Source organism: Strix uralensis, chromosome 13 (assembly GCF_047716275.1).
Source record: "Strix uralensis isolate ZFMK-TIS-50842 chromosome 13, bStrUra1, whole genome shotgun sequence".
Classification (NCBI taxonomy): Eukaryota; Metazoa; Chordata; class Aves; order Strigiformes; family Strigidae; genus Strix; species Strix uralensis.
The window spans coordinates 7,996,149-8,008,366 of record NC_133984.1 but is presented as its reverse complement, the minus strand read 5'-3'; the positions used below and the strand labels follow the sequence as shown (position 1 = coordinate 8,008,366).

Here is a 12,218-nt window from a genome sequence, read left to right as displayed (position 1 = left end):
CTGTTGTTGGAGAGACACAGTGTGTAGATTTATGGAGAATCTAGGAAGAGAAACTGCCAGCGATCAGGCGACAATATGGTAGAACTGATGCTCCCCGGGTCTTCACTTAGAGCATGTACCTTGCAAGCTTCTCCCAGAAGATCCTGAATTCCTCATCACTGAACCAAATCATGCCCCCAGGAGACTCACGCTCTGGAGATAAAAGACCCAGCATACTTCCACTTCCCTTGTTCCTCTTGAACACTCCATTAGTGTGTATATTGTTGATTTATTCACTGAAAACAATCAGACCTATTTAAGAGCTAGTCCCCAGCACGAATCCAGCTCCCAGTGTAAGTTCCACTGAAATGACCATCAGCTTCTGCTGGAGTTACACATGAGCACAAGTTAAAACTGAAATACAGCATGTGAGTCAATGATGCCAAGTTTGGGGCCCTTCTTTTCATGGCTCACATGAAAACTTCCATTTCACCAAATATCACTTGCTGAGGACGCTGAGCACCTCTAGTAGCTCAGCTGACATCATTTTCCTAGAGGAGCTTGATGTAAACAGTTCTGGGCTCATAATTTACTCATGAACAACACAAACCCTGACAGATGAAATTCATTACATTTGCTAATCCAGGGAGTGCTATGGGATACACCTTTCCTTCATGTTTATTGAATTCAGAATTATCAGTCACAACTGCTATAAAGTCAGCCCCAGAACTGAGAGAAGAATTAGACTTTGTGTTTTCAAAACCCAATTTTAATATTCAGTTTTATCATCACCAAAACAAAAAACCTCTCCCACACCTTATGCCAGTGTTTGTGTCAGACTTAATATTTCTAGTGAGATGAGAAAGAAATGTTATTTTAATAAAATACTTTTGATTTAAAAGACGCAAATCTCCCAGAAGTGGTGCAAAGAACATTCATGCAAAATCTGGGGTATGCAACAGGAGAAAGCAATTGACTGAAATATTTTGGGCTAATAGCAACAGCTCAGCAACTGATGCCCATCATTACAGAGAGAATAATACAAGTGATTTGTGAGAAAGGACTCCAACCTGCTCACTTTGCCATTCCTGCAGACTCAATTGTGGCAGAATCCAGCCCTGAATATTTCATCTTAAAATACATCTACCAGCAGTAGCATTATTTGTCTTGGCAGATACTGGAGCTTATGCAAAAAGTAGAAGGCTTACCATGTGGAATATGAGGCAGTAATGCAAAACACATAGAGAACAATAAGAGAAAATATTAAAAATATAATTTAAAATAGCTTGATCTTATGTACACTAGATGAACAAGTTAAAGATACAGATACCCCATTAGTAATTTCATATTAGTAAACATAGCATTAGAAGAAACCATACCTTTGCTTTATCTGAAAAGGAAAACATTCTACTTATTTTTTTCTGCTCTGCATGCATTTCATTTTCCAAAATGCAACCAGGCGTGCATTACATACAAACTTCATCCTGCTTCACTGAAGTACAGCTGTCATGAGCATTCTCTAGCGCTATGCAGAAGCCTTATGGAGTGAAAGGCGTTGGGGACAAGCCGAATCTGAGTCTAAGTGCCATATTTTCAGCAGAGTGCAGCTTCAGAAATGTTATTGGAAAGAACCGACTAGGAATTGATGCCGTTTAATTAGCAAGCAACTTTTGGCAGCCAAAAAAGGGGCAGTGTATAATGATGAGAGCTGAAACAAACAAACTTTATTTAAGAAAAAGCAGCGTCACTTGTTGTCTAGAATGATATCGTACATGGCTTATATTACAGTGTCCTGTGATAGCTGAATCAGACACTAACAGGCAAGCAAAGGGGGACATGGAGTGCATCACGCTTCCTGCATCAGTTGCACTACACTGACACAGGCTGGAAAACACACAGCACACTCTAGGGACATACATGGAAAAATAAAAATAATAGAAACAAACAGAACATGGATCCATAGTGCCACAAACCTTCCGGCTCTGTGTTCTCTTTGAGGTGCACTTGCTTCAGTGGGCAGCAGAAGATTTCGTGACACTTAGCACGAAAAGGGGACTCTTTTTTCTTTAATTCCGCAGATTGGATCGAATCTTGCCGTAACATAATGTACTCCTGTGTGCCAGGGGGAGCGTCATCCATAACTGTGGTCACCACATAACAAAATGAACTCAAGTTAGAGCTTGAGGAAAGCAATCTAGAGAATTAAATCAACTATATAATGTCAGGGTAGGGGAAAGAAAGGAGGGGAAGAAATGTTTATAGGAAGGAAAATAAAATTTAAAGTGTAAAGTATCTTAGTCATGGTGGTAGAAGGGTGGGGAAAAACATTTATTTTAAACAACGCTTCTCATAAACATCAACACTTTATATTGTTTCATGCAGCTTTAAAAAATAGTAGAATAAAACCCTCCAAAAAGCAACAAGGTTCTCTCCTATGTCTTTTCCTTATTCTCTTAGAACACCTATATCTATTCTGCATGCAGATTAAGAAAAAAAGCAAACAAAGCATGCTTTTATTGGCTAGCCATAGGCAATCTCTGCGTTAACATCAGGGAGTAATCATTCCACATCTGCAGGTAATGCAACATCAGTGCATCTATTCCCCAAAGTAAAAAGAACATGCCTCTATCAGGATATATAATTATACACAGTTCCTTAGAGCAAGGATGATAATCCAACAACATTTGACTTGATCATCATTTTCAATGGATAGAAGAGTAGGTGTACAAAGAGAAGCACATTAATCCTTTTGATGGTTTTCTTGTAAAACAGCAAGTCATTTTTTAAAGTTGATCTTATAAATCAATACTGCCATTAATAATATAAATGATATGCAGTCTGAAATGTTTTCTGAGTGGGGTCAGACTATTAAACAGTAAAATGATAAAATATACAGCATGCAGAAAGCTCCAGCTACCTTAAAGTATTACATTACCAGAAAGAATTGAAACTCTTTTCCACTATCTAAAAAATGAAGCCTTAATAACAGAGATAGTGAGATTCCTCAGTTTACAGCTTTAAGGCACAGATCATCTCTCAAGAACAAAAATTAAAGGCTGTTTCAAAAGACAGGCTCTAACCATTACTAGTTATTTATAGTGATGCAGAGATATAAAACCATAGCCAAAACCAAGCTGAGATTCTCCAACCCTATGACCCCCCCCCCCCCCCCAAAAAAAAAAAAGTATTTCCAAGGATTAGGAAAGTAAAATTCCAACAATCATGAAAGTATTTATTGATAGGCTAGTCTAAAACTACAGATGCACTAGCACTATATAAGTTTATATGGTTCTAGAAGTGTTGGCCATAAATTCAAAAAATTTAACTGTTTCCTAAATATCTGCCAATGTATAAACATTTAAAAATCTGTCAGATTTAAACATGAATCCCCTCAAACAAATATTATCCCCCTGAATTGTCATGCACTTGATTTTTTATCTCCTTTCAAGAATGGTACTAGGTGATAAATAAGTGATTCAACTTGATAGTCTTTCTTTTCACAGTGGGCAGTCACTTTCTTTCAAGACCTCATTAATCCGCAGGAGACACTTTGCACCTTGGCCGTTGTTGCTTCATTAGACTACAAGCAGCATCAGTAGCACACACTAATAATCCATATAAAGGGTCATTAAAAAGGATGCATGAACTAATAGGAAAGCACAAGTGGTTCAAAAAAGAGCAGCGGGTCAATGGAGTACAAGGTCTGGGTTGCCATATAATTGCTCCTTTAACAATATTAGTTTTACTTTGGCTTGTTTGAAGGGTACATATGTGTTCATGAAACATACTGACAGCCCTGAGACTGAAGGACAATTGCTGGGTGTAATTACTAAGAATCAATGCCCAAGATAAGCCAAAGACCAACAATCCCTGATGGGGTTACTCCTCCAAAATGACACTATGGAGAAGGTGCTGTTGCAGGTGCCTGTGTAAACCCACCAGCAAGCTGTGTGCAGTGCCACCGACATCAACGGTGCAGGAGCCCTATGGCACATCCCTCGGACATTTACAGGGATAAAGGATAACGTGTGCTGCAAAACATGAAGAGCCAGCAGAGGAGTGAAATGTACAGCTACCTTCTGCCAGCAAGCTGGCTGATACACAGCAGAGCATGCCCCAGCATCACAAACTCAGCTTTGGGCTAAAAGCATGTCCCTGGGCTGATCCTCTGAGAGGCAGAGTCCTTCCTGAGAACTCCTGTTTGACTGCAGGAGCTCAGAGAATTACCTGCAAGGTTCAATGCTGTGTGGTGCTGGACTGCCACTTTAGTGAAAAAAAGCAGAAATCAGGCTAGCAGCTGCTAAACAGGGTCTTCAGGGGAGAAGAAGCTACTGGTGATTACCCAGAGGTATGGCATAAGGACCTATTCTTCTAGGCATAAGAGCTGTTTGGCACTGGGCTATGATTTCTCAGCTTCTTTAAGCTCTGAGGGCTTCTGCAGCATCTGCAAACCAGCATCCCCATGGACTGATGCCATTCATCAAGTATCTGGTGAACAGTTATTTGGCATCATTAGGTAGGTCCACTCCCATCTGAGGCAAGCTCACTAAGACAGGTGGAGAAGATATAACTGTCCTTTACCACTCATCTACACCTTCTTATCATCACCTATGCACAGATTTATGTAAATGTTAATAAGCCACAAAGAGATCCACACCTTCAATAAGTGAAAAACATGCTGAAATCAACAAAAGCACATCAGGTTACTAGAATCCATGACACAGGTGTAAATGAGTCTTGGTTTTTGAGGACTATCATGGCACTGACATCTGGAGCAAAGCCTAGGAACCACAGCTCTAATAAAGCCTTAATGCCAGAATGATGTATGGATAACTTAATTGATGTCAGTGTTCTGAAAGGAACAGCTAAAACCTTTTCTTAACATGATGAATGGCCTCAAGTCAGGCCAAGAATTTATTACAAAACTCAGAACACCCCCTGACCCCAATGCCTCCTTTTCCCTGCTATGATGACAGCCAGACACCCTCATGGAGTCACTGAAATCACAGCTACAGGACCTCAATTATGGGACCCAAGACCCAATCCGCAGGGAAGTTTCAACAACACAGACTCTAATGTAAAAAGCTTTAAATACCTGATTCCATTTTTGATGACAAAAAAAAAAATAAAATCAGTGTACAACCATGAAAGTATCATTATTAAAAAACTGTGAACAAGCATGTTGGAAAAGGGAGAAATATCACCAGGAATCTGCTATGATTTTGCTAATGGGATAAAAACCATGCTTATGAAAGAATCACACATACACCAGAGTAGGAGAGAAACAGTAGATTTTAGGGAATGAACAAAAATCCAAAGCAGTATTTCCATACTGTGCTATGTGGAACAGAGGACATTGTTTTTACTCAACTGTTGCCTCCTTTACAGACTCTGCTAATTGCGGGACCCAGGATATGCTTACACTCCTCTGTGTAACGCGCAAATACACAAGGTAGCTTTAAATCAGTTAATCTGGGTAGTAATCACAAGCCAGCACCAAGCTCAACAAGGGCAGCAGAAGACCCATGAGAAGCCTGGCAGATGCCCAGCTTCACTCCATCACATGGATGTTGTTCTCAAGAGCAGTTAGAAGAAACTTTCATTGAGGCACATCTACATTTCCTCGGCCACCTTTCTGAAGGCAGATGTGTAGTCATCCTGCCAGTCTCCAATATTCAGCAGCTGCTCACCCTAATGTACTTCCCATCCTCATGGGTAAAACACCTCAGTGGTCTACATTTCCATCTTCCCATGAGTAAAACAGGGACAAGACTTCATATGTCATGGACACAGGTCATTAAGATACAAGTAATGAACTCGTATACTCTCAGTTGGAAGATGATAAATAAATACTTCATAGCTTTAAAAAAAAAATTAGTCTTTTTTCTTCCCCCACCCTCCTCTCATAATTTGATGGAGACCAAAACCACAGCAACTGTGAGAGGAATTTGCTTAGCGGTTAGCATAAAATAGATGCAGTAACTATTATGTTTCCTACATCAAAACATTCAACTTGCTAAAATATCACCCTGTAGCATATTCCTTAGTTTTTAAAAAATAATAATAATTACAATAATAAAAACTTACTGTCAACAAACCAGTAGGAAAAAAATTCCTTTTTCCTATAAGCCTCACTGAGAGAGAGGAAAGTGATCTTTAGGATGACTGCCGGCACCAGGATGTTTTTCAAGATAAATTCAAGCATGTTTATTTTATATAAACACACTAGCTAAACACTCTGCTGGTTTGTGTCTTTCTTTTATGTCCAACTGCATTTCAGTCCCATCTAGAATTGCCAGAAACTATAACATCAACCCTGTCCATAGGCCTTGGCTCAGGTTCCAACTGAATAATCTTTGATATAATTCAGAGTTCAATAAAGCTCTAGGGAAGCATCTTTTCTTCCCCCCTGGTTTTACATAGAGAGGCTTCAGCTCTAAAGGCTGTAGCAACCATAATGTAAATATGTATCAATATCCAGGTGAATGAAATCCTCATGTTCCTGTTAGACTGCTGTTCTTGTATGTATGACACAATTTAACACAAAAATTTTATACTTCCATGGATCCATTCCCTCCTTGAATGATCTTTCAGGTCATTACCTGAAACATGAATTTACTTCCTCCTCTTTCAGTTCCCTTACTTTCCTTAGTCTGGTTAGCTTTCCATGCTGTGAACCCGAGGATACTTACACCTGCGATAAATTAAGTTTTTCTGGCATTTTGGAAGGACTAAAGTCATAGCTCTCCACTAGATCTTCAAGCCATGAAGAACATTAGAGTACCTCTTATACCTCACATCCACAAAATTAAGAAAATCCCCTCTCTCTTTGGCACAAGGGAGCAAACTGCAAAAAAAAAAAAAATCATTCCCCCAGTACAATTCTTTTTTGAAAAATACAAGCAGCAGCACATGCCTCACGACTGTAGCCTGTGAGGCTGTGCTGTGAAACACAATGGCGATGTTCACTGAGCACCTCCTTCATCCTCTGCCTCCTCCACCCACAAAAAGGAAATAAAGGTCACAAGTGAAGTTACCCAGGCCCCTGAGGCTGTTTAAAGTTATGTAGGAAACGTTTTTTTCCTTTTAGGGAAAACATTAGGACATCAAGTTGCTTTCAGCTCCTTACAGAAACAAATCTAAAAAACCTCTCCAAAATAACTTGCTTCAAGTGATTGCCTGAAGGACAGGGAACGGTTAGGAAAATGGGGTATTTTTCTGTAATAACATTTTCCCAGTTGAAGCAGCTGATGAAAAGCTCTCGGGTATACATGCAATAATAATTCTCTTTGCTTCTTTTCGTCATTGCTTTGTTTTCTCCCTGATTTATTCCAGTTGAAGGTGTGATTTTTGTTAGCCACCTGAAAACATAACTACCTCAGGGGACAAAAATACTTACAAGCTAATTAAAAAAATAAAAAATATATTCTGGGTTTGAGATACACTCAAAACCTCTTAATGGCAACACAGCCTATCCATACCATTTCCCTACCGAGCTTTGTCAAAATCTCAATGAAGTGTTCTTACCAAACAGCCCTGGCACTTTCATGTCACACAGAAACCTTTCAGTTTGCATCTATGTGCTTGCAACTTTGAAGGCTGGTTGACTCTGACTTGCAGCTTTCACAGTGAAGATCACAGGAAACACAAGCAGTCAAATTCTCTAATTTTTATTCACAACAAGCCATTTCTGGAGTCTGTCCTCTTGCTCTGCTACTTTCTCCCCAGTACATCCCCAAAAACCAGACACCACACTAGAAATACACCAGCTCATTTAAAGTTAAAAAACAAACCAGCAAAAATACCTTGTGGAAGACACAACTTTTACCTTGAGTTTCTTTAGATGATATTTCAAAATGAAAACTCTGCTCAAAATGAACTCTTGCTAGATCTGGAGGCAGCTGCTGGACGGGGTCTGTGATGGATGACAGCCTGCCAGCGACACGGCGGCACAATGCGTTCACTCCTCTTACTGGGAAGCAGCGCCTGGTCTTTTGTTCTCAAACCAATGCTATAAATCTCCTCTATGGCAACTATTCCTCTGTGCTTATTTTTGAACTGATATTAAAAGGACAGTTTTATGGCGTGCATTAATAGAGCATAAATTTTGAGATAGGCAATAGTTGTCTCTAAGAGCTCAGATACTTACAGTCTTGGGGAAGCAAATTCCTTATCCAATAGAGGACTTTTACCACTTGAACTAATGATTTTTCAAACTGCTGATCTAAATTAGATTGCAGTTGGTTATTAGGAGTTGAGGCTTTTGGAATTCAACAGTATATGGTCTAACAGCTCTTTTCTGTGTCTGGTGGGAGAGGGAGGATAAACTCTTATTTATGGCATAAATGTTTGACCACTGATGTCCAAGTAATAATTCTTATGGTAAAGCCAACAACACAGTTCCTGTTGTGATTGCCATGTAAGGCAGAGATTCCCAAACACTTACACAGGCAGCAGCAGCCCAGACCTCAGCATCTATCCAGCCCCTGGGGAAGGGTAATCAAATATTGGTTTTGTTTATTGTATTGGGTTTTGTTACCCCAGCAGCAGCCACAGCCAACCAAGCTAGCTTGAATCTCATCCAAACAGCCCCAAACTGCTGCAGTCACAGCAGAGGCTGCAGCATAAGCACCCCCAAAGATTTCTGCCAAATCCTGAACCTACTTGGGGACCTAATTCCTAGATGAAAATGAAGCAGGGAGCAGAAGTCCTCTCTGCAAAAGTCTGCAGGAGGAGCTGGAGTGCCATAGTCCTACTCCCAGGGCTTGGTCAAGCAGGTGCAAAGCAAAATGTCCAATCTGACTCAGGTGTGGCACCTTCCCCCTCAATAAAGCAGCAACAAACTCCACTTAAATCTGTTCCAGTTCATCTACAGGTGGATTTCTCCTCTCCAAGACAGTGCTCCTCCCTGCTTTAGATGGATTGGTGGTAGCTATTGCACAGTCCCTTCCAATATACTCAATAAAATTCTTATTGGAGAACCAGGAGCAAAGTGAGACAAAATGATGCAGTTAAAATCTGCTTTAGGCAAAACGTTTAATTCTGAATGAATTCTTAAGGTTTGCACAACCCTGCCTTCACCCCCCAAATCAAAGAATTTCACCGATGATTTTAGATAGTGTTTTTACTTTCTGATTTGAAACTACTTTCCATTGTGAAATATCTTCATTTTTAAAATAAGCAACAATTGTCTTGGAATTAAATTTGAAAGCCTGCAGCCCTTTTGACCATGTTTTTTTCAATATGCATAGGAATTTCTAAACTTTCTGATCTGCTGAAAAATTTTGATATATGCTCTCTTTGGGTCAACAACACAGGATAATTTTTTCAGATCTTAAAAAAATATTTGCAGAGAACACTCCTTCTTGGCCTAAAAGAGTAATTGGATTAACTGCTAGCAGTAATAGGCTGTTATCCTCTAAAAAGACTAGCCAAGATAAGGCTGCATTTAGATCCTTGTGCATAACAAAGACAATGACATTCAACATCAAAAAATTGTTGATAAATTCTGCTAAGAATGCATCTCCTCTTTCCCCTGAGGAAAGGGCACTAACATTTCTGCACATAGTCTTATTTCCTAGCTATTCTGGGCCCCCATCTACCACCAAAACAGCCTTTGATTAACTCTAATCTGGCCACTACTCAGTGATGCAGCTGCCTATAACCATGATCTTACTGCGCCCACATGCAAGAGCATGGTTTGGGAGAACTGTAGTTTCCTCTCCAGATGCTGCTAGGCAGTGCTGTCAGCTTTCTGCAGCTGAGCTGTGATAAAGAGAAGATCCACGCTCCTGCTCATCAAGGGCTAAGTAACATCCACAATTTAGTCTCCATTGTGCAGACCCACTGCCTTTCCCTTCCCAGACACCGGGATCTGCGGTTTTGCTATGCAAGACGTCTGCCCACTCTTATTTAACTCTGCAGCTCAGTTCACCGCTTTGCTGTGCTTGCCATTGAATGAATAAATATTGCTTCCCTGCCTACTCTGAGTGGCTTTCTGCTCTTCCCATCTGCTAAAATAAACGCAAGCTGGCTGCTTTCCAAACAGGTGGGTTGCTCCATGCACCACAGCAGACAAGATAGTAATTTACAGTGTACTATTCATTTTTCTGGAGTGTGCATATCAAGAGCAACAGGCACACAGACAGCGTACAGCAGAGCTGTGAGCACACCAGAGTGTTATCAGGGACACTTCATGGAGAAGTAGGAGCTGGCTCAAGGGAGGCAGGTCCTGCTTGGCCAGCTTCAGAAGATAACCCATTCAAATTGTACAGCCACCAAAAGATATTGCATCTTTGGATCAAGTTCTGGCTGCCATGTAATGCACCAGCATGCAGTTTGTGGATCTTTCTGCTCCAAAGATGCGAGGAAGGGAGCCTTGTGGATGACAGGAGGAGATGGAAGGCAACCCTGGATGGAAACGAGAGCTTGCTCATCACATTCCCCACTCACCCCTATCTACCACAAAACCCACTCTGACCAACCCAATGCAGAGAATATCTCAGAGTCACACAGTGTACTACAGCAAATTTATGTTTCCCTCCATTGAGAAAGTTTGGGAGAAAAAGCAAGGAATGTTGCTGTTTCTAAGAGAACATCATTGCAGTGTGCTGAAAATCAGGCAAGCAGAGGAGGAGATGGCAAGAGAACTGCTAGAAAGGTCTAGGGATGAGTGGGAAGCTTAGATTTGAGAGAGCTTTAGAGAGCTGTATTTCATTACTTATGAAATGTTAGAATGCTCTTGTACAACGTAACTTTAATAAGAATTTAATTATTAATCTAGCCCTGTTTGGAGATAGGAGAATAGTTTCAAATGACACAAGAAGTCAAGAGAAGTGGCAATGCCTGTAGCTTTTTTTCCCCTATTTATAGAGCACTTATTGACAACAGCAGGGCTACAAAAGGAGACACAAACTTCCCTAGTGTTGGGGGAAAAATAAAAACAACAACACGAAGAAAGAACTAATAGACATCAGAATCATCTTGGAAGAGCAAAACAAGGAATACTAGCCTTCAAAAGGCAACAAAATCATCAAATAAAAGACTGCACCGTTCCTGGAAATCTGAAAGAAGGATCAGCCATATGTCTTGGGAACAGGAGATGAGGAACAGTACAGTAGTCTAAGACTGTTTCACAGACTTTCCACTCCTGCAGCTCTTGGGCATTTTGCTTGGAAGAAGGGAACAAGAACAGAAGCACCATTCACAAAAGGACAGGTGACACCTCTCAATTATTTGCCTCATTTACTGGGGATTAACAAAAGAAAGAAGGCAAGAAATGGAGTGTTTTAAAATTCAGACTCATTACAGAAAGAGCTGTTCTGAGAAATGGCCTCAAAGGAAATCATTCAAAGCAAAGCATGGAAAACTAATCAGCAGGAGCAAAAAACCTCCGTGTGTCATGGAGAGGTGCTCAGCGTGTTCCCATGGCCCTGGGAAGCAGCAGACCCCCATACACTGCTCTGCTTTGGCAGCGCTGCCCAAAGGGGCGAGTGGCTCTGACCAGAGCTGTGCACATAGCCGCCGGATGAACAGCAGAAAAATCCTTTCAGAAAAGAAAAAAAAAAAAAAAATTAACCTGAAATTAACATTCCTCTTCATTTTAAGGGTGGAAGTTACTTTCAACGGGTTAAAGATTAAGCTTCTACAAAATGGGTCTCTGTACATACAAACACACATGTACACAAAACATTTCATTTTTAAAACAGTCAAATGAAAGGCTGCAACATTTTCTCATATTCTTTTATTGGACTAAAGCTTTAGTTACATTCATCTCCACCCACAAGTGATTTCTGCAACCCCCAAAATTTTTCCAGCAAGTTCCATCACCCTGAAAAACACTATTTAGTCTCAGTGGAGTTATTTACAGGACCAAGAGAAACCTCTGCCTACACTGTCATTTCTGTTCACCAGTGCATTACCCACTGCAGAACCCACTGCCGGAACAGCTTCCCCTAGCCAGCAACTCTCGAACACCCACGTTGCCAACACTGTGACTGAAAAATGCACCTTAAATGATTTGACAACTAGCCAGCCTTGCCCCTTCCCTGTCCCCTGTCTGGCCTGTGAAGTGTTAAATCATTATATCCACTTGAACAGCATATCGATTGAGAACGATGTGCACCAATGCTCACAATACCGCATTTCACCCCCCTCTTCCTGAAATAAAAGGACCACATTTCAAAAGCCTTCACTTGACACAGGTTTAGCAATTGTACTTGAAAATATTTTTTCCCCTC

At 40.6% G+C, this 12,218-nt stretch overlaps 1 protein-coding gene across 5 annotated transcripts in view; it reads right to left on the bottom strand.

The window, feature by feature from the left end:
• The window catches only part of FGF13 (fibroblast growth factor 13), a 277,300-nt gene that overhangs the window by 114,891 nt on the left and 150,191 nt on the right, over positions 1 to 12,218 (bottom strand). For 4 of the 5 annotated variants that reach the window (XM_074882771.1, XM_074882767.1, XM_074882770.1 and 1 more), the window contains exon 2: positions 1,953 to 2,120. The exons of the other annotated variant lie outside the window; for it this stretch is intronic. In XM_074882771.1, the coding sequence (XP_074738872.1) occupies positions 1,953 to 2,118 (166 nt within the window). In that variant the 5' untranslated portion in view covers positions 2,119 to 2,120. The remainder of the gene's footprint in view (positions 1 to 1,952; positions 2,121 to 12,218) is intronic. 5 annotated transcript variants of the gene reach the window in all.